This window comes from Thermobia domestica, chromosome 1 (assembly GCF_964235325.1).
Source record: "Thermobia domestica chromosome 1, izTheDome1.hap1.1, whole genome shotgun sequence".
In the NCBI taxonomy this organism is placed as follows: Eukaryota; Metazoa; Arthropoda; class Insecta; order Zygentoma; family Lepismatidae; genus Thermobia; species Thermobia domestica.
This window is the reverse complement of record NC_137454.1, coordinates 389,561,650-389,584,080: the sequence shown is the minus strand read 5'-3', so window position 1 is coordinate 389,584,080 and position 22,431 is coordinate 389,561,650. Positions and strand designations below refer to the sequence as shown.

At 37.9% G+C, this 22,431-nt stretch overlaps 1 protein-coding gene across 2 annotated transcripts in view; it reads left to right on the top strand.

The window, feature by feature from the left end:
• Window positions 1-22,431, top strand: part of PolQ (DNA polymerase theta) — a 176,809-nt gene that overhangs the window by 130,153 nt on the left and 24,225 nt on the right. The window contains exons 26-27 of one of the 2 annotated variants that reach the window (XM_081732413.1): window positions 6,145-6,264; window positions 18,583-18,806. In XM_081732413.1, the coding sequence (XP_081588539.1) occupies window positions 6,145-6,264; window positions 18,583-18,806 (344 nt within the window). The remainder of the gene's footprint in view (window positions 1-6,144; window positions 6,265-18,582; window positions 18,807-22,431) is intronic. The other variant, XM_081732418.1, reaches the window with a different exon arrangement.

Sequence of the window (22,431 nt, the reverse complement as noted above, 5' to 3'; positions counted from 1 at the left end):
TCCATGTAGTTGACATATACGTTACCTCATGAGGATCTGACAACAACTGCTTTCATTTGATAAAAATGTAATTGATATGTTAAATATATGTGAAATACAGGTGTTAATGAATTGGTGGGCGTGTTAGCGGAATATACATGTAAAGTATATCTCATTAAGTACTATACATGTGTCAGGACCTTGCATAGCGAATAGCGAATTGGAGACTTGTGCCTGAATATTGCATGTCTCCTATGCCTATAACGTGAATGTTTAGCTCCAATCCATCTTGTTCACCACACGTATCTGTTTCATCCATTTATTGGCAATCATGATCATTGCATGTTCCCATTCACTTGTACATTGCCTGTACCTGCACGTAGGAAGAGTTACACACTTCGCGTGTACACGAAAATGATAAATGTAAAACAACACATTCTACATCGTGCGTTTTCCATGCTATACGCTAATACATGGTATTTACATGTAATGCGAATGTCACAGATGTATATTACATGTTGATAAACAGGCACCTTCGTTGTACTTTTCATTCTTACTGTATTTGCGAATGTTATCAACAATCCATTCAAGGTACTTTACATGTACATATTCCCTCCATTTACTTGCATGTGAGTGACTACGTGTACATTGCATGTTCTCATTTCAATGTACTGGCTCTGTACAACGCGTGTTTCCGTGCAAAATTTCCAACAGAAGTTTAATACTTTTTCGACACGCATATCACCTGAAGACAATGTGCCTGTAATATTTTCTTTACATGTGTTTCCGCCGAAACAGGCGCCTGTATAATGCCTGTCAAAATCTGACAGACTTTTACAGGCAGTTCCATGTACAAAACATTGCATGTTTCCTAAAAAAATTTCATAATAGAATGAAAATCTAGGATGCTACTAAATTACGAGAATTTTTGAAATGCTTAAAATGAAAAGAAGTGTTATATACTAATTTATTTTCTTCCATTAGATAGAGTTGTTCAAGTATTACGTAATCACATTTTTAGTCATTTTAGTAGACTTTCCCCTCCCTAGTTGAACAAACGTAAGCAGATGATTTACCCCCTCCCCTGGTAAGCTTTTCTTTTAATTTCTCAGGATCTGTTATGTTTCGTGGCTTTCAGAGTCTGTTTTAGCTCATTCAAGGTATAATGTTTCCTTTCACACAGTAAAACCTTTTCTCTCTTGCCCAATGAAATAAATGCTTCGTTCATTCTCAAAGTAGTTAAATCGTGAACTTAATTAAAACTCCATGCGTTAATTGGGCCGCGGTGGCTCAGTGGTAGAGCGTTCACCTCTGGTGCTTGGGGTCCCGGGTTCGATCGCAGCCCCCGCCAGGTGAACTTTGTGGTGGACAAACACCGTGTGCTTGGGTTTTCTCGGGATTCTCCCGTTTCCTCCCACTTTCTTCATTTCACCATTTCATTCATTACTCATCACCACCGTCTCCTTTAGCCTCAGCGGCATAACCGTGGGACGTAAAACTCAAAGATTTCATTTCATTTTCCATGCGTTAATCCATTACTCCATGTTTTATGTATTCAAGTTTTGTTTTACTTTGAATTGCCATACTCAGAAGTTGAAGAGAATAATTATATACCTAATCCTGTGAAAAAAGCAAACTATAATATTCCTTTCCTTTCTTCGCTGAAATCCGGAACGAGTGGCAACCCTATGTTAGGATCATGTGTGTCACTGGTAGAAGAATTCGATCAACAATACAAGGGTGAGTCATAAGTTTTGCAATATTTTTATCACTCAAACAGTAGGTACGTTTATACGCCGTGGTCAGCCGTGACCAGAGTTCTTGCAAGAATGATTGGCTCTAGTATAGTATCTCCTGAAATATTGTGTACTTGAAAAAGGTTCTGTAGATAATTTAGGTGTCATTGATATAAAATTTTACTATGTTGTCAAGCTGATAATGCCGACGGAAACATACTAAGGATACATAAGGATTATAATAACGAAATGAGCGGAACTACTGTGCAAAAGTGCAGAATTGGACATTGTGTGCCGCGCTTCAAACCATTTATGATTGGTGTATAGATATAGGTGTCCTTTTTCTATGCAGGAATATATAATACATTGTCATAAACATACTTATTTTTTAAAAAAAAATCACTCCTATCTAACAATCTGTTCTCAACACAGTATAGAATCATGTAAATAAGGCTGTGTAAATAAGTTGAGCTCATATTTAGTAAAGAAAATCAGAAAAACACGTTGATAATCAGATTTGTAGTAGTATAGTATTATATCAGTTGGTTCTGACACCTCAAAAGTCTAGCGATACTTCCGCAATCCTTCAATCAAAACAGTTTACATTAGCAATCATTAATTCATCCAACTAAAAAAGCAAAAAAATAAAACAAATAAAAAATAAATAAATAAATAAATATCAGTTTAGTAAGAATAAATTCCAGTTCTAATGAGTTCTTCGATTAGTGTATCATTCTTTTTATTTTTTATTTTCATTACACGCTGATAATTTATTTTCGAAGCTTATCTTAAAACGTTATCTACTACCACTTCCGGTTTCAGTATTTGACAAAAATAACACGCTCTACAAACCAAACTCCTTCACATGGTGTACACGTGACACTGCTACTTGTTACTAAAAGTAACATGTGCGTCATTGTTCAGCAAAGGCAACAATAGAAAAAAAATCTGCTAGTAAATGCTGTACCGAGTATCTTTTTTTAACAAAAAAGCTGTCAGTTGTTATTAGCAACGAACATAAAAATTTATCTCAAGTATGGCATTGGTTCAGCTCCATGTCATCTGTGATTGATGTGTGTCTTATCTTTGGGAAAATGTATATAGTTAAACAAAAATTAAAGTTGAAGGTGAATGATAATATTGAGGTAAATCTCATTAACCATAATGTGTAACAAAAAAAAAAAAAAAAAAAAAAAAAAGAACAGAGTATTGTAAAAACTTTCCAGTTTTTTCTGACCCTGCACAACCTAAGCACAAGTAATGTTACAGAGGTACGAGGGTAGGTCAAAAATTATCCGCAATGTAGCTATAACTCTCCTTACATTGTTCATACTGATCTCTGTCCTCGTGTATTTTATTGTTATGCTGTTGTGGTCATGCTATGAAAGTTTGATCCTAATTCCTCCATTTGTCTTCCTTTTGTTGTTATGCTGTTGTAGTCATGCTATGAAAGTTTGATCCTAATTCCTCCATTTATCTTCCTTTTATTGTTATGCTGTTGTGGTCATGCTATGAAAGGTTGATCCTAATTCCTCCATTTGTCTTCCTTTTGTTGTTATGCTGTTGTAGTCATGCTATGAAAGGTTGATCCTAATTCCTCCATTTGTCTTCCTTTTATTGTTATGCTGTTGTAGTCATGCTATGAAAGTTTGATCCTAATTCCTCCATTTGTCTTCCTTTTATTGTTATGCTGTTGTAGTCATGCTATGAAAGTTTGATCCTAATTCCTCCATTTGTCTTCCTTTTGTTGTTATGCTGTTGTGGTCATGCTATGAAAGGTTGATCCTAATTCCTCCATTTGTCTTCCTTTTGTTGTTATGCTGTTGTAGTCATGCTATGAAAGTTTGATCCTAATTCCTCCATTTATCTTCCTTTTATTGTTATGCTGTTGTGGTCATGCTATGAAAGGTTGATCCTAATTCCTCCATTTGTCTTCCTTTTGTTGTTATGCTGTTGTAGTCATGCTATGAAAGGTTGATCCTAATTCCTCCATTTGTCTTCCTTTTATTGTTATGCTGTTGTAGTCATGCTATGAAAGTTTGATCCTAATTCCTCCATTTGTCTTCCTTTTGTTGTTATGCTGTTGTAGTCATGCTATGAAAGTTTGATCCTAATTCCTCCATTTATCTTCCTTTTATTGTTATGCTGTTGTGGTCATGCTATGAAAGTTTGATCCTAATTCCTCCATTTATCTTCCTTTTATTGTTATGCTGTTGTGGTCATGCTATGAAAGGTTGATCCTAATTCCTCCATTTGTCTTCCTTTTGTTGTTATGCTGTTGTGGTCATGCTATGAAAGGTTGATCCTAATTCCTCCATTTGTCTTCCTTTTATTGTTATGCTGTTGTAGTCATGCTATGAAAGGTTGATCCTAATTCCTCCATTTGTCTTCCTTTTATTGTTATGCTGTTGTGGTCATGCTATGAAAGTTTGATCCTAATTCTTCCATTTGTCTTCCTTTTGTTGTTATGCTGTTGTGGTCATGCTATGAAAGGTTGATCCTAATTCCTCCATTTATCTTCCTTTTGTTGTTATGCTGTTGTGGTCATGCTATGAAAGTTTGATCCTAATTCCTCCATTTATCTTCCTTTTATTGTTATGCTGTTGTGGTCATGCTATGAAAGGTTGATCCTAATTCCTCCATTTGTCTTCCTTTTGTTGTTATGCTGTTGTGGTCATGCTATGAAAGGTTGATCCTAATTCCTCCATTTGTCTTCCTTTTGTTGTTATGCTGTTGTGGTCATGCTATGAAAGGTTGACCCTAATTCCTCCATTTATCTTCCTTTTATTGTTATGCTGTTGTGGTCATGCTATGAAAGGTTGATCCTAATTCCTCCATTTGTCTTCCTTTTGTTGTTATGCTGTTGTGGTCATGCTATGAAAGTTTGATCCTAATTCCTCCATTTATCTTCCTTTTATTGTTATGCTGTTGTGGTCATGCTATGAAAGGTTGATCCTAATTCCTCCATTTGTCTTCCTTTTGTTGTTATGCTGTTGTGGTCATGCTATGAAAGGTTGATCCTAATTCCTCCATTTATCTTCCTTTTATTGTTATGCTGTTGTGGTCATGCTATGAAAGTTTGATCCTAATTCCTCCATTTATCTTCCTTTTGTTGTTATGCTGTTGTGGTCATGCTATGAAAGGTTGATCCTAATTCCTCCATTTATCTTCCTTTTGTTGTTATGCTGTTGTGGTCATGCTATGAAAGTTTGATCCTAATTCCTCCATTTATCTTCCTTTTGTTGTTATGCTGTTGTAGTCATGCTATGAAAGGTTGATCCTAATTCCTCCATTTGTCTTCCTTTTATTGTTATGCTGTTGTAGTCATGCTATGAAAGGTTGATCCTAATTCCTCCATTTGTCTTCCTTTTGTTGTTATGCTGTTGTGGTCATGCTATGAAAGTTTGATCCTAATTCTTCCATTTGTCTTCCTTTTGTTGTTATGCTGTTGTGGTCATGCTATGAAAGGTTGATCCTAATTCCTCCATTTATCTTCCTTTTGTTGTTATGCTGTTGTGGTCATGCTATGAAAGTTTGATCCTAATTCCTCCATTTATCTTCCTTTTATTGTTATGCTGTTGTGGTCATGCTATGAAAGGTTGATCCTAATTCCTCCATTTGTCTTCCTTTTGTTGTTATGCTGTTGTGGTCATGCTATGAAAGGTTGATCCTAATTCCTCCATTTGTTTTCCTTTTGTTGTTATGCTGTTGTGGTCATGCTATGGAAGTTTGATCCTAATTCCTCCGTTTGTTTTCTTTTATTGTAGTTAGATCATGGTTGCTTCATTAAAAGTTTGCACCAGAGAGGAACAACGAGCAGTGATCCGGGTTTTGTGATCGGAAGTTGTATCTTGAACCATAACTAATTTCCAGACCATGTGCGACTTCAATAATAGTCATCCACGCTCAATGTTGTCATTTATGGTTGTAGATCGTCGTCCGGCTCCTTTCTTGTGCGATCATTTTTGAAGTTTTCAATCCATTCGTAGACACTCTGTTGCGGCAAGACACTGTTCCCGTATATCGAAAGTCTTTGATGAAACGCGGCCCCTACACCTTCCAATAACAAAAACTGGATCACTGCTCGTTGTTCCTCTTTGGTGCGAACTTCTAATGGAGCGGCCATGATCTATCTACAACAAAAGGAAGACAAATGGAGGAATTAGGATCAAACTTTCATAGCATGACCAGAACAATATAACAATAAAATAAACGAGGACAGAGGTCGGTATCAACAATATAAGAAGAGTTATGTTAAAATTGTTTTTTTTTTTTTTTTTTTTTTTTTTTTTTTTTTTTTTTTTTTTTTACTTACCTCAATGCTAATAGCTTAAACATTCAATATATAAGTAATTGTATACTGAACACAATGAATTCCTTAGTAAAACATTAATAATTTTCTTACTAAGAAATTAAATTCCTATTGCAGGAGTAAAAACTTACATCGACAAGATAATTGAAAGGTGTAGAGAACGAGGTTATGCTGAAACCCTGTTTGGCAGAAGAAGATATCTTCCAGAAATTAATGATACTAACAATGCTGCAAGAGGTAAGTCTATTTTATATCACTTGCTGAGTTTGAAACAGTATGTGTTGTAATTATTACAGTAGGGCGACGATTATCCGGATCGATTTCAGAAAAAAAGAAAAAAAAAAGTAGCTGCGAAAAATCGAGAAATTGCCGAGAACATAGTGAGATAATTTTTCAGTGTGATCGTACTACGGATAGTGTATAGCGGTGCGAGTGTACGTGGTAGCTAGCGAGCCCGTCGGACATCTGCTTGCCTCTGTTGTTTACATTGAATGTCAATCACTATCACTAGTGCTTGTTGTATTGTGTATGTTAGTATTTTACTGCAATAATAATTTTACTATTGTACTACAGAATAGAATACAATAGTCTTTTTTGACTTTTTCTTCCAATTAGTCAGATGTTTGATTATCCGGATCTGGTCCGGTCCCAATTAGTCCACATTATCGGCGCTCTACTGTACAATGCAAATGTAAAAAAAAAATATAATAATAATAATAATAATAATAATAATAATAATAATAATAATAATAATAATAATAATAATAATAATAATAATAATAAACATTCAACTTCAATGAATGTTTATGAAAAAATACATCAATTTATAACTATTTTTTAAAAAGAAATTACTAAATTTAAATTACTGTTCTTTTCCTTAATATATCCTGTTTGAACTTAACAGAAGAAAGTGAATATTAATTGTGACCCAACTTATTATACAACAAAGATATTTAGTTTTTGGTAGTGATTTCCATCATTTTCAGCAGCGTTCTTCCAGAGACTAACAGAAGACGTTGATATTTTGAGAAGTGTCGCTGAAGATGATAGAAATTACCATCGAAAACTTTCCCCTAATTAAATATCTCAACGTAGAATAAGCTAAGTCATAGTTAATATTTTAATCATACGTCAGTTTATTTCCTTAGGTAATTATAAGAAAATCAAAGTTTGAAAAATGTTTAGTAAGTTATTATACAGGGTGGTACGTTATTGCACCGAGAAACTAAAGAAGGGATAGTACACATTAAATTAAGTAAAAAATATCTAATGAACATGGATTGAAAGTGGCGTTTTACAGTTAAAGGTATTCAGAAAACAGCGAAGGCGCTGATATAGTATCGAATATCCCATGAACAGGAAAAGACATTGCTATCGGGTCTAAAAGTTATACACCAAGTCGCTTCCAATAAATGCAATAACGTAAAAATGAGCGAATGAGTCGCGAGATGCGAAGATCGCTACAGATGAGGAATGCACGTGTGGATTCTCCATCTGCCTGTAGGAATCCGTATTGCGCGGCGACCGCTGCTAGATAACTGAGCATGTAGTAGGTAGGTAATTACTTACACATGTCCATATCATTTAATGAAAATGCCTAGGAAAGGTGCAACTTACCAGATTAATATGGCGTTAAAACACCTTTTGCTTTCAGAACAGGTCCGATGTGACCTAGAATGGAATCGTAGAGGTCATGAATGATAGCAGGTGGAATATTACACCATTACACGTGCAGTGCATTACTTACTTCCATGAAAAGAGATGCAGGCGGAAATCTGCACTGGATTCGTGTCTCCAAAATAGACCACAGATGTTCCTGGATGATGCTTAAATCACGCCGCAAGAGCTCCTACTACGTGAATGAACGATTTATTATCCTAGAATAAGGCGTCATGGCCCGTAGGATGCACACGGTTCCTTAGAGCATGGCGTCATAGCCTGGAAACTACATCTAGATTACATTATTCACACGGTTCCCTAGTATATAGTGTCATAGCTCGGAAGCTACATCTAGACCATAGGATGCACACCGTTCTCTAAAACATGGCGTCATAGCCCAGAAACTACATCTAGACTACAGGATGCACTTGATTCCCTAGAATATGGCGTCATAGCTCGGAAGCTACATCTAGACCATAGGATGCACACGGTTCCCTAGAATATGGCGTCATAGCTCGGAAGTTACATCTAGATTACAGGATGCACACGATGTCCTTAAATGGAAACATAATCAAGGGCAGTGACGCGACTGATAAGCGTCAGCGCGGGACTAATTTGAAACCACCATAATATTACGGGCCACAACGTAACAGAGCTGCCGCCATGTGTCACGGTTGGGCGGAAACACTGCGGATCATATGGCGTCCGTCACACATAAACATGACCCATAACTGGAAACAAGGTGAATAATGAATCATCCGATTATATCACACGTGTCCAGTCATCAGTGCTCCATATTTAGGGTTCCCACATTGTGGAAAGTCAGGGAATACATGCATTTTGCGTAAAATGTCATAGAAAGTCACATAACGTAAATGTACAAGTGTAACATGTGTGAGACAGAAAGGGTGATAATTAAACATGTAAAAGCAGAAATCGAAGTGTGACCTGTCATCTTCGTGAAATCGGTTTTAAAACAGAAGAACTACTGAAAGCATCAGATAAAGATAAACTAGCTTTCAGGCTTGACTGTCGAAAACTTTTTTTCGGCACAATTAAGATTGTGGGGTTGATTGTGGAAAGGAGCCCTCTGAAGTACAAACTAGTACGTGCTCTGTCAGCTTTGGACCCGAGGCTACAAAAGAATAATCCGGAACTTCCTCAGACTAGGATGAAACGGATCCTATAAACTCTGCATGAGCAAAACAGAATATCTGATTCTGTAACTGAGAAAGCAAAGTGTCAATTTATGTCTTTCTGTACTGAAATTCAGGGGTCTCATGCCTTCAGAGAAAACGTAAAGAAGATGGGTAGCATCAGGTTAGATGACTTCTTTGCAAGTGTAATGTCCAAGAAACAAGAATATTGTGATTTGTGGAATGTTGTGAAAATGTTTAATTTCATTTCATGGCAATGCCTGTGGAGGGCGAGTTCTTAGTCAATAAGACACTTGTTGTAGAAAACCAAATCGAAGATTCTCTGGTACCACAGAGGAGGGTTCATGATGCAATTATGTACTATGGAGGTGTAGAATCTGACAGAGATCGAAGAATGCTTGTCTCAGTTCGTTCAGCTCGGAGACGCTATGATGAATACCTTAATCAAAAACGAATCAAAAATGCAGAGGAAAGTAAAATGCAAAAATGCAGGTGAAAGAAGAAAACTAAGTGCTGAAGTTAAGAAATTGGGAGTAAAGAAAAATCAAATGGAATTATGTTACAAATAAGAACAAGACGCTCTCGTAGAACAAATTCAGGAACTGAAAGCAAAACAAAATTGTGTATAAAATGTAAATATGAGGATTAACATGTCTCAGAATTGGCAATATTAGAACTGATAGTGGGCCACGGTGGCTTAGTGGTAGAGTGTTCTCCTCTGGTTCATAGGGTCATTGGTTCGATTCCAGCTCGCGTCAAGTGAACTTTGTGGTGGACAAACACCGTGTGCGTGGCTTTTCTCGGCTTTCTCCCGTTTCCTCCCACTTTCTTCATTTAACCATTTCATTCATTTCTCATCATTACAGTTTCCTTTAGCCTAGATGGCATAACCATGGAACGTAAAGCTTAAAGATTTCATTTTAGGGCTGATAGTAATAGATCTCAGGGGGACTTGGCAATATATTCTTGTATTGCTTTTTATTGTTTTTTTCAAGCATGCATATATATATATATATATATATATATATATATATATATATATATATATATATATATAACCCACCAATTGAACTTTGTGGTGAACAAACACCGTGTGCGTGGGTTTTCTCGGGGTTCTCCCGTTTCCTCCCACTTTCTTCCTTCCACCATTTCACTTATTTCTCATCACCACCATCTCCGTTAGCCTAGCCGGCATAACCGTGGGACGTAAAACTCCTTTCATATATATATAAAATTTACAATATCAAGGTATGTGGTACTGTATCGTACATTAGGGTGGTCCTTATTTCTAAAGTTGTATATATCTGAGACCACACCCCTTAATTTTTTCCTTTTAATGAGAAAAGTGTCCTGTGTAAATTTGAGTTCGTTATGACGACGATAAATGGTGCCGATTTTAATGTTTGTAGGAATACGATTTAGAAAACAGTAGCTTCTTATGTTGTTCAATAGATGGCAATGCGTTCACAGGCTTAAATTCGTGTATTCAGTTCCATTTTATGTGTAATTTAGAGGAGATTTATGAACGAAATTAAATTGAAAATAATAAACAAATATCAAACAATTATTTGTTTACAACTATTTACGACTTAATCGTTCTTTCCCTTTCCTTTTAATTATAACTCTAATTGTAACGAAAATAACTTTAGACTATTTATAATATGTATTTGAATGTTTTCAAAAAACATACTTTCTTACCAGCTTGACGTACCAGACGTCACAAGCTGCATTTTGTACCAAGCCTAGCCTAGCTGAGTATCGTTAACGTGCTTTCGAGGACATTGTGTTGCATACGCACAGTAGAGACCAGCACGCATACGTTCTCACTGGGATTGACAGTACTTCTCAGTGCTGGAGGGTGAAACCTATCATCATCGTTGTACACAGTTTCATCATCTCATCTCATATCTTCGACATCAACCGGACTGATGATTGTTGTTCTCTTCTTCTATTGTACTGGCTTCGGCCACTCCGCAGTCTTCGCGATCCGTGGGTGTGTCCCCTGTGAACTCGATGGAGTGCAAGGGGGCCAAACCCAGAACGGGTCCCAATTCCCAAAAACGATCAGGTGAAACATTACAATCACAAAATCAGAAAAAGCAACCTCGTCCTCGATCAAGATCTCCTGGCAGTCAAGCATCCGAAAGTGACCTCTATGATCTAGCTATGGATCAACCAACCTCCAGCAACCTTCAATTATCTTCTGACAAATGCTGACAACAAATACTCGAATCCTAAACACATTCTAATTCAACTTATGATATACTATCCGCGAGCTAATGTATCAGAAATCATCTTCACTAGGAACGGAATAATTATCAAATCTCCAGATCAAAATTTCGTTACTACCATCAGAAACAAAGCAGGCTTTCACATTTTTGGCGAAAAGGCTAACATCCAAGCTCTCTCAAACCAGAAAAAAGCAACCACCGCCACCTCGACGTCAACCCATGTTTTCAGTGGTGATAAAAGGCGTTCCACCAGCATATTCCGATGAAGAAATCCTTGATGAATTAAGACTCGAATGTTATGAAGTTCACAAATGCATTCGCATCAAGTGTCAGTCAGGTCCCACCTATCTCGTTCGAGTCCTTACAACATCCAAGGAAACAGTAGACTATCTGCTTCAAAATGGTGCCTATATCTATCGCAGACGCCATAGAGTAGAACCATCCCGCACTTCACCACCACTTCCAATCCGCTGCGAAAGATGTCAAACATATGCCTCACATTTGACTAAAAACTGTCCAAACTCACCCCGCTGTGGACACTGCAATGAGGACCATTCCACTAACAACTGTCCTAACCTGAAAAAACCACCTCTATGTAATACCTGCCATCAACAACACCCAACCTATAGTTATAAATGCCATCAAAAACCTGCTGCACCAACTGATAAACCTGAACTATCAGTTCCCATCCGCACCACCGATTCCGCTACACCACCAGCCAACTCCTTACGAGAACCCATCACCGCTGAAGACTTGCTCCGCTTCACCACTCTTATTCTTCAAAATATCCACCCCTTCTTACGCCCACACATTCTTATGCAGGTCGATCACATAGCCCAACAATTATTTGGCCTACAACTTTCTGCCACTTACACCGGTCCACATGCCCACTTTTCCATCACATCTACTAAAACAGATCCAGAATGGCCATCTCTATAATTTACAACCATCGTCCAGCAGCTTCTAAAACACTATCAATCTTCATGGCAGTCACTTTCCTCTTCCTTAATATTCGATCTCTTCTCACTCACAAAGCAGTTTTTGAACAACTCCTAAGGGAGAAACAAATACAGGCTTTTGCGCTGAACGAAACCTATCTCAAACCTACACATCATGTCTGTCTTCCACAGTTTCAACTACACCGTCATGATTGCTCTAGACCATATCAACGAGCAAATGGAGGCACTGCAATTGGAACATATCACAATATCCCTGTACGCACTCACTATTTTCCAAAGCCACATAACCTTCCCGAGTATTCCATAGTCACACTATATTTTCGCACCAAAATCATCACTCTATGCACTATCTACATTCGACCAGGCCACTCCATACCATATGATTTTTTTCAATACATTGACAATACTTTTAGACATTACATCATCATGGCAGACACAAATATTCATTGCCGCACGCAGGCTGAGAAACAAAAATTTCACAACTACATCTCTAATATCCTTGCCGCCGATTTTCATCATCTCCCATCGCCATCTCGCCCCATCAGCAACACCTCCTTTCTCAGCTCTGCGTCTCTGAATATTCAAAATCTTAGAGTTCTCCCACCTTTCGGCAGCGATCATGCTCCGATACTACTAGATATTATTCTCACTTATTCAGCTCAAACGCAACCACCGCCCATTCACTACTTTGATTATAATCATGCAAATTGGGCTAATTTCCAAGCGGATCTTACAAATTCGATACAACATCTTCAAGAGCCTACCTCAGAGCACGAACTCTATGACCTTGTTGACCAATTCACAGCATGTCTTGACACAGCCACCCACAATAACATACCCCTACGTACCCGTCATCCACACAAACCTCCGATCCCTCCACAATATCACTCCATCCTTTCTGCTTCTCGCCGCTCTTTCCGCGACTTTCAACGTACTCATAATCCTATATCCTTAGCACAGCATCGTCGTTGGACTCGCATGCTTCATAATTACCTTACTGCCTATAAAAGAAAACGTTGGATCTCCACCTGCAACTCCCTCTCAACTACATCACATCCTACCAAGTTCTGGCAAAAATTCCATCAGTTAACTGGTCAACCTCGACATACATCATACCCTATCATTTCACATCATCCTCTCCAAACCGATATTGATAAAGCAAATGCTTTTGCCTTCTTCTTCCAAGAAATATTTACCCCTACCGTCCAACTACCATATCCAACTATCACCCGACGTGTCGAACGCCTTGCAAATCCTCACTCCCCCCTCCTACAACCCAACATTCACCATCAACTCAGCGATTCACCTCTTAATGATCCCATTACTCCTGCAGATATCTCTTCCTCCATCAAATCGAAACGTACCACGGCGCCTGGCTTTGACCATATCACTTATAAACTCATAAAAGCCTCCCCTCCCGTTTTATATACACTTCTCGCAGCCATATACAACTTCATTCTTCGCACCGGCTTTTATCCACCACAATGGAAAATCTCAAAAACTCTGCTTTTCACCAAACCCAATAAATCTCCTACAGAACTCTCATCATACCGTCCTATACAATTGACATCAGTCCTCAGCAAAATATTTGAATGCATTCTTGTCAGTCGCCTTCATACCCATCTTTCTGAACGAAACCTCATTCCTCTTCATCAGGCTGGTTTTCGCCCAAACATTAGTATTTCCGATCAACTCTTACGCCTCACGACCGCCATAACTAATCATTACAATACCTCCAAACCTTCCTGCCTGTTATTGTTCGATCTTGAAAAGGCTTTTGACAAAGTTTGGCATGCCGGCCTCATCGCAAAACTTCACTCTTTTCATCTTCCTTTCTCTTACATCAGATGTATCCATTCTTTACTTTCAAATCGTATGACCTACATTACCACCAACCAATCACTTTCACATCCGATCTTTCTTCACTGTGGTGTTCCTCATGGCTCTGTTCTTTCACCCCTTCTTTATATATTATACGTAGCAGACATGCCCCCTCTACCACAAAATGTCTCATTATATCAATATGCCGACGATACAGCTTTTTTCACCGCAGCCAATACGGTTCAACACATAAATCGAACACTCCAGCAAGCAATAGATGCCTTCACTTCTTGGTGTGATAAATGGCGCCTAACCATAAATCCCCTCAAAACACAGGCTATCATTTTTCTTCCACCTCGCTGCCGATCACGAATTTATCGCAATCCTGCTCTTCTTCATATTCACGTCAATGGCACTTTCATACGCCCATCATCACAAGTAACATACCTTGGAATTATCTTTGACTCAAAACTCAGCTGGAAACCTCACTTACAGAAAATCCGATCACAGGCTACAAATCGATTAAACCTTCTCCGGCGGCTAGTGGGCACCACTTGGGGCTTACATACTGACACTGTTATTAAGACTTATAAGGTTTTCCTTCGACCTGTTCTCACACATGGCCATATATGCTGGATCTCTGCCCCTGACGCACTATATACTAGACTTGCCATATCCGAACGTCATGCTCTCCGCCTTGCTTATCGCATAAGACTACCAGCACCAACTGCCGATCTCTATCGCCGTATCAACTTTCCCACCATCTTACAACACTTGGAAACACTCCGCACAAAATACATAATAAAAGTCATTGCCGAAGGTAATCCGCTCTTCCTCGACACCTTCCACCAGGACATCATTCATGATACCCCTCCTGAACATCAAGCCACACCTCTTCAACATCTTCTTACTCTTTACCATAACACTTTAGACGATAATGACCCCACAAGGCCGATTTTGCTATATACCGTCCACCTCACCTTAGTCCATGCATTTATCCATCTCTGCACTAGTGTTTCATCAATGTTGTTAGCAGCGGGCTTCATCTGTCATCATCATCCCTGTGACGCCCCAGGGCAGAAGAAAACCATTCATTTGTCTACACTAACCATATCCCTGTTTTTGTTGTGGCGTCTATCAGCACTTCACCTCATCTCTCATTTCACAACCATAGCCCGGCCTCCTTACTGCAATAGTGAATAATAAATGGACCCTAAATATACCGATGCCTTCCTTATGCCAATTGATGCCTCCAAAGCCATATTGAAAAAAAAATGATGACCAGAAAAGAATAAAAATAAATTAATGCTCTCCAAACTCTCAATGCCCAACTATCAATAAAAGTACAACCCTATACCTAGATTTCCTCCTACCGAAGAAAGGGCGTAACCCTTTGATCGGGTTTAACCTTAATAAAAAAATGTTTTCATTTCGTATTTGTAGTCTTCTGACATGATAATTTCAACGTTATTTTCAGAGGATTGAAGTTTCCTTGTGGGTCTTGTATAATCACGTGTGATTAAATAAACAAAAAGTGATCGTTATGTGTTCAATGACTAGTGAATACAGTTATCGCAGTGTGCCCAAGATTTCAACACACTCATTTTGTTATAGAAATTTCTGATCGAAGTGTCAAGTCAGTTCTGTGCAACACGAAGAAAGATATGCTAGTTTTTCCTGTTCAAAATTTGGAAATGAAGAATTGCAGAGAACTTTTGGAGTTAATAGTATTTTTTCTACGAAATACGCCTCCCGGAGGTATTTCTTTCCGTTTCCTTGGAGCTGTACATCAGGGAAGTTGAATGGGAAAAAAGCCTTATGCCATAAATATTTCTCTTCCGTAATCAGTTTAAATTAAATGAGAGGGAAGAAGAAGGACTGTGCATTTTTCTTGTTCTATTGCATGTACAAGCGTGCTTTACTTGTCCCAGTGCATCTCGTGAACCACATCAAGATTTACAATTTTTGAAGAGTCTTCAAACGTACGAACTCAAACTCTGATATCTCCAGAGTGGCTTTATTGAAATTTCCCTGGAATCTTTGGTACCTCTCAGAGGAGTGTATGGCACTTTCATTTTTTGACGAGCATGTCAATAATGAACAAAAATAAAAAGAAAGAAAAAAAAGAATGGCGGAAAAATTTAAAAATGGTAAACGATGAAGCGATTTGAACTGCACGCTGGTGAAATAGGTGGTATTGAAGGAAAAGAAATTTCAGATTTTCTGACACGAAGAAGTTCTTCGAAATTTTTCGGATTTCTATAGGTTTTGGACCTTGATCCGGTTTGCTGATCGGCAAATGATGAATTTCTTTTCTGGAGAAAAGTGGTTGATAAGCCGTATGTTAGAAATGACGCAGCCGAAAGAGCGTAAACGTAATGGAAGATTACAATGCAATTATACCTAGAAATGACGAAAAGAAGCAATTCCTTTCGCAAGTAGTCCAAGACTATAGAAATTTGTGTCCAGGAAAAGCTACCTTGTGTAAAAAGCAAAAGTTATCATTAAGTCGATCTACATTTCACCATTTAATAGCCACTATCATTTTTATTGTATTTGCTAGCTGATTGATTCCTAACTAATGTAAATTTTATTTAAGAAATAAGTGGCATGAGGAAAAGATCCAAATACCTTCTGCACAGTGGTTCATAATACTATGTATTACTATAAGTACTATATGTACGGACGATGATTATGATGCTGATAGCTTGTTGCCTGATAACCAACCGACTGTATTTGAACACCAGTCAATTCTGAATTACGGAGGAAAACTTTATATTGTTCTATTTAAATTTGTGATAATTATTATACGTTTATTGACAAATAGTAAATCGAGTGTCATTGAAATTCTAATGAATTTTTCATTTTCAGAAATCAAGTGCTTTGCGGCACGAGTTAACGTTCATGGATTTTTGTGAAATTTTGAATATGATGTTTTTATTATTAAAGGAAAACAAATAGGGGGTGCGGCGGAAGAAATTCGAAAATTTATTTTTTCCCATATACCTAAGGACCACCCTAATCATACATACGTATATTATTGTATAGTTACATCATAAATTTGTGTAAATAACAATTACTCACATTGACCATAGCAAAAATGTAAATGGTAAAGGAGTTTGTTGGACGGATATGGGGAAGGAGGAGGCCGTTAAAAATGTGTATGATAACCCCATATCTTCCCATTTATATTCAAGAATTTATGTCAGGGAAAGCAAGAATTTGTCAGGGAAATCAATCTGCACTTTTTTGTGGGAACCCTGCATATTTCATGTTTCCGGCACCACTGGTGTCGTGCTAAGGTGTTGTTTGGTCCTCTATCATCAGTTTCTCCCGTACAACCTGACCAAGTAAATACATGCAACTCTCGGCGAACTGTGATTTTTGACACAGGCTGTGTAAAGTAATGTTTGAGTTCCTCTGTCACTTGCATTGCAGTCGCACCACGATTCTGAGTGATAATCCACGTTAATGCTCGACTGGACCTGTCATTGAGGATTTTCTTCTGACCACTATTCCTCTTCGTCGATGTGTTTTTGCCATGAATGTTGTACTTCATCACTTTGGGTACTATCGTTTTGGATATACCCAACATATTTCTGAGTGATAATCCACGTTAATGCTCGACTGGACCTGTCACTGAGGATTTTCTTCTGACCACTATTCCTCTTCGCCGATGTGTTTTTGCCATGAATTTTGTACTTCATCACTTTGGGTACTATCCTTTTGGATATACCCAACATATTTCTGAGTGATAATCCACGTTAATGCTCGACTGGACCTGTCACTGAGGATTTTCTTCTGACCACTATTCCTCTTCGCCGATGTGTTTTTGCCATGAATTTTGTACTTCATCACTTTGGGTACTATCCTTTTGGATATACCCAACATATTTCTGAGTGATAATCCACGTTAATGCTCGACTGGACCTGTCATTGAGGATTTTCTTCTGACTACTATTCCTCTTCGCCGATGTGTTTTTGCCATGAATTTTGTACTTCATCACTTTGGGTACTATCCTTTTGGATATACCCAACATATTTCTGAGTGATAATCCACGTTAATGCTCGACTGGACCTGTCACTGAGGATTTTCTTCTGACCACTATTCCTCTTCGCCGATGTGTTTTTGCCATGAATTTTGTACTTCATCACTTTGGGTACTATCCTTTTGGATATACCCAACATATTTCTGAGTGATAATCCACGTTAATGCTCGACTGGACCTGTCACTGAGGATTTTCTTCTGACCACTATTCCTCTTCGCCGATGTGTTTTTGCCATGAATTTTGTACTTCATCACTTTGGGTACTATCCTTTTGAATATACCCAACATACTTCGCACCGAGCGCTAATAATTTGCTCTCTTTGAAAATCAGAGAGAGTGCTCATTTTATACTGTCACCGTCTTCTCTGCTCAGTGGACACTACCGTTCTACTGCTGCTAACGTAGTACGGAGTTTGCTTTAACCAATACCAATAGCCCGACGCTGCCATCGCCGCCCGACCATTGCCAACCCAGATATCTGATAATGTTTCGTACTTCAGGTGTTTCCCATTAAATAGACAATAAACTGTGTATATATAAATTCTTTCACTGTAAAGTTGATGTAATAGCCTTTTAAAGACAGACTTTGTGAAATCATGTAGTTTCTGTTGCACATTGAAGCAATCAATAGTATGTTTTATTTTATAAGGATATCACTAAATATTTGTTACTCTTTGATAGCTCATGCTGAACGCCAGGCTGTGAATTCAACAATCCAAGGCACTGCTGCTGATATAGTGAAGACAGCGATGATTCTAATAGATTCTCAGTTGAAGGTGCTGTTTCCGTCCTCTATGCTCCCTGCTCATGAACGAGAATGTAAAGGTTCAATCAAGAGAGAGTCTAGAACACTAACGAATGGCGCATTTTTAGTACTGCATCTTCATGACGAGCTTTTGTATGAGGTAAAAGAAAATAATTGTTTTTGTTTTTCTTTTTTTATGATCGTTCTCTTTTAAGTTAGGGTTACCAGAGCTTGTTAGACTTCCAAAGCATGCATAAGTATGAGAGGTCATTGTGATACGATTCTACCTACAGAGGTGGGCATTTTTGCTAACCCTCACTCACCCTCACCCTCATCCACCCTCACCCTCAGTTGGCTCCCTCACAGTCACCCTCAGCCACCCTCACCCTCAATCGACACTGTCACCCTCACCCTCAGTCGACTCCTTCACCCTCACCCTCAATTGACTCCCTCACCCTCAGCCACCCTCACCCTCAGTTGGCTCCCTCACAGTCACCCTCAGCCACCCTCAGTTGATTTTCTCATACTCGCCCTCAGCCACCCTCACCCTCAATCGACTCCCTCACCCTCAATCGACTCCATTACCCTCACCCTCAGACACCCTCGCCCTCAATCGACTCCCTTACCCTCACCCTCAGACATCCTCGCCCTCAATCGACTCCCTTACCCTCACCCTCAATCGACTCCCTCAGACACGCCCTCAGCCCCCCTCACCCTCAATCGAGTTCCTCACCCTCACCCTCAATCGACTCCCTCACCCTCAGCCACCCTCATCCACCCTCACCCTCAATCGACTTCCTCACCCTCACCCTCAGCCCTCTATCAACTCCCTCACACTCACAGTTTCTTTCATGTACTAAATAAACAATAAGTAAGGGTTAATATGACTCTCATTCAAGTGATTGAAATTTATATTACGTAGATATACGTTATATCTACGGTATAATATTATTTATATTTCATATACCTGTATATATATAATAAATGGCCATTTTGCACTGGGATCGCTCGCGCTCGAGTTCACCAACACAAGAAAGAATATCAAAGGGTCGCAGACATAAGCTCACCGGGCATAAGCTCACCTTTGTTAAAGCAAAAGCGGACAAAAGCTCTCCGGACATAAGCTCACCACTAATAATATAATTATATTATAATAAGATAATTAATGCAATAAAGAATACAATAATGATAATTAAATACATTTATAGGTTAACTAATTTAATTGCAAAGGAAAATAAACCTGAATAAAATTTTAAAAAGCACCTGAAAAATGGCAAACAGAAAACCAGATTTTGAATGTTAACATGAAGTAGATTTTCAATATTAAAATATAAATTGAAAACGGATTTGGACAAACAAAAGAGTACTATTTCCTTTTACTGAAGAAAGTAATCCAACCCCCCTCCCCTATGCTGAAACTTTCGGTGCAGGAAATTTTGTAGCACAGAAATATTGGTAAACGAAATTTTGGTGAAAGGCTGTCTCCTTTTTTTTTTTTTTTTTTTTTTTTTTTTTTTTTTTTTTTTTTTTTTACTATGGCTGAAATCAACTCAGAAATATTTCATTTTTCTTTAGAAAGAAATGAAATGAAATCTTTTAAGTTTTACGTCCCACGATTATGCCGGTTAGGCTAAAGAAGACGGATGAATAACGAATGAAATGGTGGAATGACGAAAGTGGGAGAACCCCGAGGATACCCACGCACAAGGTAGTTGTCCACCACAAGGTTTACTTGGCGAGGACTGAGATGTAACCCGGGATCCAAGCACCAGAGGTGAAAGCTCTACCACTGATCTACCGCTCTCCCCCTTTAGAAAAACGTATGATGGGTATGAAGATGTATTAAAATCTAGACTTTGACTAGTAGTAGACCTAATTCAGTAGAAAATAGAGCTATTAATGCTATATATCAATTGTCAGACATCAGAATAAAATAATAAGGATGTTGCAGAGTTTAATGTGTTAAACGTGGGTTGACTTTGAGGAGCTTGTAATAAAATGCTCCAGATATTTAAATCTGGGCTTTGACTACTAGTAGGCCTACCTTCTCAATAGAAAGTAGGCTATATTACTAACGTCATATAGGAGTTATTAGACATCAGAATAAAATATTAAGAATGTTGCAGAGTTCAAGTCTTAAGTCTATTATTATACTTGCAGACCAAGGCTCATCAAATGAATCTCTTTCTTATTTCATTTATTAAGAACAAAACAAGAACTTATTAACCAAAAGAAAAACCTTTGTGTTAGTAAATTAGAAAGAGATTTCTTTGAGTGTTAGGCTGCAAACACGACGACAGCACTAAGAAGCAAGCCCTAATTACATCTGAGTATGATGAATTCGTTAAAAAAAAAAAAAAAAAAAAACAGAATCACGAATCCCGTTAGGTAACCAAATTCTATTATGTAAGTATGAATGCCTAATCATCAAAATATTTTAATGCAGTGATGAATTGTCCGACCTATAACAGGCACGTAGCCAGGATTTCGTGAAGGGGGGGGTCCGTGATATGAAATGCTGTGGTCATCACACCAGGGGCTCGATCATTCTGAACAATTTTACTGGAACATATATTGGTTTGTTTAGCCAGGATTTCATAACGGGGGGGTGGGAGGGGACATGAAATTCTGAAGACCCAGGAGCTAGATCAATCTAAACTACTTTACTATCAACATATATTGATTTGTGAGGATATATTGGTAAGTATTTTAATAAACTATGAAGAAATCTCGAGTAAAAAAAAAAACGTATTGAAAAAGATTATACAATATGTACATCCTTCGTCTGTTTATTCAAATATAACAATTTTCCTTTCATTATGACCTCAACTATTATAAAAAGTACACAGTGGCGGCGGTTGGACTTTAGAAGTGGGGGGGCAAGACATGATCTGAACAATTGTATATCAATGTTAGATTTCCTGATTGTTTCTAACACTGTTTCATGAAAGGTTGTATAACTAATAGGATACTATCTTTTTTCACTTAAAATGCCGTATATCATATTCCTATTTTAAGTAAATTCATAAGAGCAATACAGGTAGGTACTAGTCCTTTATACTCTTAAACAACGAAAGTGTAAGAAGAGATTTGAGTTCATGCTCATGAACAAATTTGCAAAATAAATAAATAGAAGGGATAATATTAATCATAATAGTAATGAATAATGACGCTTGTTTTGCACAAGTTATATTGAAACTGGGAATTAATGAACAATTTATACTTTTAATTCCACACATGCCATTAAATGAATGGTTCTAGTCTTAGAAAATGAAATACAGTAAGTACTGCAAGCATATGCTATGACATTTAAAGAAATATGCAATTGCAATATTAATTGCTTTGAATTACAATTAAAACGCAATTCCTGTAGCTTTCTTAACTCCATGGGAAGACAAATAAGCAATATGTTCTCACGCAACGGCAAATATCATATGGTACCACTTTTTTCTATGAAACAGTAATACATACAAAACCTTTACCAGGGTGTCCACATTCTGGAAAATAAGTGAAAGTCAGGAAAAGGTCAGGGAAGTAAAAATGTATCAGGTGAAGTCAGGGAAATGGCAGATTGGTCAGGGAAAGTCAGGAGAAAATCGATTTAGGTCCATTGTTCAATTATTGAATTTATGAAATAGAGTTGATTTCTTTACTGTTACTGGATGCAAAATGTGGTGTTTTCGATGATGATATTGAGGGAGTCAGTGTTCTCTGATATAGTCGTTGAAACTAATTTTCTGCGAAAAACACATCTAACTATATCCTAGCATATTTGCTCAAAAGGG